Source organism: Epinephelus moara, unplaced genomic scaffold (assembly GCF_006386435.1).
Source record: "Epinephelus moara isolate mb unplaced genomic scaffold, YSFRI_EMoa_1.0 scaffold4543, whole genome shotgun sequence".
Lineage (NCBI taxonomy): Eukaryota > Metazoa > Chordata > Actinopteri > Perciformes > Serranidae > Epinephelus > Epinephelus moara.
The window spans coordinates 1-5,164 of NW_026082363.1; the positions used below are offsets into that span (position 1 = coordinate 1).

At 41.0% G+C, this 5,164-nt stretch overlaps 1 protein-coding gene across 1 annotated transcript; it reads right to left on the minus strand.

Annotated features, from left to right (window-relative positions):
* Nucleotides 1-460: 460 nt before the first annotated feature.
* LOC126387466 (adenylate cyclase type 9-like) lies at nt 461-4,280 on the minus strand (the record flags this gene model as incomplete). Its single annotated transcript, XM_050039977.1, has 5 exons — nt 461-678; nt 2,536-2,638; nt 3,265-3,539; nt 3,721-3,828; nt 4,081-4,280. Coding segments are annotated over 5 exons (904 nt in total), but the record flags the coding sequence as incomplete, so codon positions are not given.
* Between the last annotated feature and the right edge of the window lie 884 nt (nt 4,281-5,164).

Genomic DNA, 5,164 nt, shown 5'->3' on the forward strand with positions numbered 1-5,164 from the left:
AAAAAAAAAACTGGACGTGAGCCAGTCATATCTGACCAGGGAAGTTAATCCATTGTGGTGTGGGAGCCAACCACCACATAAAATAATTTGTTTTGGTTTCAGTGGAGAGTTGTGATGCTATGGGATGGTCTATTAGTGGTTTCCAAGTCTGTGCCACTGAGGCCCAAGAGATACAGGCTTTTAATCCAACCAAGCACTACAGCAGTCAATTTGGAAACAAATAGCTAGATATTCTTGGGCCCTGATGGCACAGCACTGACAATAACAGCCTACATGACATTTCACAAGGTTTTCCGTTCTTCCAGGAAAACAAATCGGCCTTAACAGAGTCCTTCTCGTTTTGTTTTGCAAAAGTTTGTTTCATTAATGTATTATCGTGTATAAATATCTTCTAACTGTCCTTTTAAACCCATATTTGTTGAACTCTGTTGCAAAACATGTGCGCGCACTCAATACTCACCGTATGGACAGCACCAGGGAGGCCAGCTCCAACAGGCCAGCCAGGGGAGCCAGGGCCAGGGCAGCGGGAGCCGGATGGCCCACAGTGGCCGGGCTCACCAGAGGTGGAAGGAAACAGGCCAGTGTCAGAGCCAGGAAGACAAAACAGCTGAGGAGAACATCCAGGAAGGAGCTGAAGGTGGAGCTCGCAAATGTCTGCACCTGCACCTGGTTCTTTACCTGGAGGGGAAGAGGGGTGTGAAACGGAGGAGAGGCAGTGGCTCAGTCTTCGCAGAAATCATGCCTGCACTGTACACTGCACATGCACAGATGCTTGACAGAACTACTATGATAAAAGGTAGCTGTATAAAAGGTAATAGTGATATTTCTAAAACTAAAACTAAACTGAGACCATTTAGTCATCGGGTAAAAATATTTTTTTTATAAATGATAACCTATTTAGATTTCAAAAGCTTTTTCATGATACTTGAGTTATTGTGTCCATTAGAAATTAGTCTTAAAAGTATGTCTAACATTTATATATGTGTGTGCTGACCTCACTACAGACCACTATATCTTTTTAATATAAAATTGAAACTAATTTAATTCAATAAGCAAAAGTAAAACACAACATTTATCAAATATAAACCTAAACACACATAAGTTAACAAACTGTTACATCCACAGTGGAAGCTTCTATCAAATAAACTATAGTCACCACCAAAGACTGATCATCAGTGATCATCACTGCAGATCTGCATCAAATAAACTCAGAGGCTGAACATCAGTGTTCTGAGCTCTGTAGTAACACTGCTGTAACAGCAGGGGGCTACAAGGCTGCAAGGCTAATATGGCATAAAATCTGGGAAATAGGGTGGTGTTGGGGGGTGGTACAAGGAAAACACTGCAACAACTCCTGCCCCCCTTCACTCACAAACACATATACACACACAGTCAGACACACACAGGCACAAAGCACACAGCACACTGTCTAAGACCCCTGGATGTCCCCATCCACATGCTTGACAAATATCCTCACAAGGAAAATTAAGAAAGTCGGTAAATAGTAAGCAACTATTCTAAAGTTTGTGCTGAGTACGGCTGTGATGAGGCTTATAATTACAGTGACAGGTAGGTCACTGGTTTGATATTAATAAGTTGTTGTTAAATTTAAATGTGACCAAATTCATAATATTTGGATATCGAAAAAATAATAGTCCAGTAGAAATTATCATAGTTAATGCTGAAATCAAGAGTTTATAAAATAATTTTTTGGGAGTTGTGACAGACCATAAACTCTGCTGAAAGTCACATATAAATCATGTCATGATGACAAAATGTCAAAGTCCAATTTCTATGCTACAGAAGAGAGCTGTAAGGGTCATAAACAGAGCTGAGTCACACATACCAACTGAACAATTATTTATAAACTCACACGCTCTCAAATTTAGAGATTTGGTAAACCTTAAAAATACCCCATTAATGTATAAAGTAAAAAATAAGATGCTTCCAGACTGTGTCCAGAAGTTGTTCAAAATTGAAGAGTCAGTATGAACTAAGAGGAACATGTTTTATAGGTTAACAAAAGTAAAGATAAGAATAATGTGGAATAGTTTTAAAAATTAATCGATGTTGTGTAATGTGTCAAACACCTGATTGATTTAAAAAGTATTGTGAAAAAATGCTGATTATGAAATATAAAACCTAGTTATGAATGCCAGTGTGTGTGTATGAATATTTGTTTGGAACTTTGGGCTATATAAAATGTAAATATAATTTGTTTTGTTGCTTTCATTTTCATTGTATAATTCCAGAGAACAGTACAAAACTACTGCCATAAAAAGTGTGGGTGCAATAAGCCAAGGTTTCAGTCAACATGTTTGCGTCAGCATAACTTCCTTTGATTTGTCACTGCTTCAAAAGTAATAATATTATTATGATTATTATGACTATGCTGATGGTGATTTTTTTTCTCTCTTTTTCTTGTGTCTATTTGAGTTGTGTAAGTTTGAAAATGACCAAAATAAATGAACTAAACCGTACTAAAAAAGGCAAGGTAGGATGTGTGTGTGTGTGTGTGTGTGTGTGTGTGTGTACCTCCTCCTTGTAGCTGGTGCGGTAGGCCTTCTCCAGAGGTCTCTCTAGGAAATTGAGGCTGATCTTGTTGATGGGTGGTTTGAAAAAGTAGTCCTTCATCAGACTGTGAACAGAGAGACAAGACCAAATATAAGATTAATATATTTTTCCTATGGAAGTCAAATATTTATTAAAAAACAATTTGCTGATTTTGTCAGCAAAGGTTTGTTTGGACCAAAACTCCCAGTAAATTAACTTCTGAATCTTCTTTTCTATGTACTCAACTTGGAGTAGATTTTAATATATTGCAGAATGGTTGATGTTTGGTCTGGTTGAGTCACACTCGAGTTTGTTTGCAAAATGAAATGAAAATGAGTGTGTCAAACATTTGCATTCTGTTTTTAAGAGCGCCCTGAAGCCTTTCTGTGTGGTGTCTGTGTTTCTCGACATTATCTGAAGACGTGAAATGTCAAAGTGATCTGTGTAATGCTATGATACAGGTATGTCATATCATATCCCTGTGATAGACTGGCAACTGATGGAGGTAGATACACACTTTGAGAGAAAATTATATGGAGGTTTATGTCATTTATACAAATCATGCTTACTCATTCACAAAGTTCAAACATATGAACATGGGATCTTGTTTATGACCACATGGATCCTTTCACCACATCTCACTGTGTAAACTCAGTCATATCAGTCACCCTTGTGTTGGGTTATCAGTTCCACCGTTAACCTCTTGCTCACCTGTCCTCCCTGATAACATCCACAAAATGGACGTCACTCTTCTCTCTGAAGTTCTTGGCACGTAGCTGGATGAGGGCGGAGTGGTCCATCCCCGTGCCTGTTGCCCCTGTGCCACCGGCCATGCCTAGACTGGTGCCAGTACCCGTGCTGGTGCTGGTCTTCTTCTCTTTCTCCTGGAGCATGTCGCACAGGGAGCTCTGGCTGGCTCGCACTGGATCCTCCAGCGGGGGACTCAGGAGACCGTTGGCTGCTCTGGGGCTGTGACCTGGGATGAACTGGATCCATACGAGAAGGTGAGGAAGACACAAAAGATGACAGGGAGGAGATTCAGGAGATAAAGGAGAAGAAGAAAAAGGTCACACAGATGGAGGTGACACAGGACATGACTGTTAAGTGACATATGCACTGGTGCTGTCAGTGTTCATGCCTGTGAGTGAGTGTGTGTGTGTGTTGTACTTTGGCACTGCTGGTCTTGTGCTCCTCCTGGCAGCCGTTCAGCACAGCCACATCGTCACCCTGCTCTGCACCCGAAGACAAGACCACACTACGGGACACACAAGGAGGCTGGAGAGACAAAAGGACAGTGCAGGGGGGACAAATAAAAAATAAAACACAGAGCCAGTTCCAGATATAACAACACTTAGATAGGAGTGTTTGAGTGTGGACACTGTGGTCAAAGGACTACCTGCACTTTCCTCACATGTAAAACTCATTCACATAGAAATTATTATTAATCTGATGTCTGGCCAAAATACGAGGGCATGTATGTATCCATGTCTATATTCCACCCTCAGCTTTCTGTTTCTCATGACTTACCCCAATCCTGTCTGGAGGTTGGTGGGACAGCAGGGGCTCAGCAGCCTGTGCTCCCCCAGGGATGAGGTCCGGTGTGCGGGGCTGAGGACAGGTAGACAGGCCGACGCTAACAAAATCTCCACCCGACAGTCCCCCCTGAACACAGCCACACGGCATGTCATGGTCCAACTTCCTTCCTGAGATCAGGTAGGTTTTCAGCCCTGGGGAAAAGCACAAACAAAAAAAAAATGCCCTCTGTTCAGAACTTCATGATGATGATCTTTGAAATTTTCATGGTTTGACTTAAACAGTGCTTTTACATCTAACCTGAGGTCAGTTTGCCTGGTTGGTGCGGCTCATTTTGGCTGGTTTAAAAGCTGTCAATTAAATCCTAATGCGGACCGCACAACCAAACTGGGACTGCTTGAGAAGTTGGGTCTCGTCCCGCTTTAAAGTGGACTCTGGTGCAGTTTGTTTGTGGTTTGAAAGCAAAAAAAGATGAGTGATTTTAGCATGATCTCAAAAGCTAGACTGCATAAGAATCCATCTGTGAAATCTGTTCAGGAAGCGATCTTATGATCCACATAAGATCGTGTATATAAGCTATTCATGCAAATAATTTGGTAACCATGCTAACATATGCATGTCAGCATGGGTATTTTCATTGATTAAAAAGCTGTTAAAACTGCTGTGCTTGCAACTGACTCTGTGTACTTTGTCAGTTCATTAAGTCCATTAAAAAGAGTGTTACAGTGATCCCACAGTCATAAGCCCCAAATCATTACTGTACAAGACGCCTCCTTTTTACCCTGTCTCTACCTGTTGGTCATTATTCATAATGTGCAGTTGATTTGCAGTCTAACATTGCTAATGATGCTGATAAAACCAAAACTGTGCAATCAACGAGCTACCTGGCTGTCACTTTATATAACTTCATGTTTACTCCTCTCATGTTGTCTTATGTCCACATCATCAAGCTAGTTTGCTGTCTCTGTCAAGTCGCTGTCCATTAGTCACTCACTCTACAGCAGGAAACTGCACTTCAAAATAAAAGCTATGTCCCAGAAATGTACTGCACTTCAAAATAAAAGCTATGTCCCAGAAA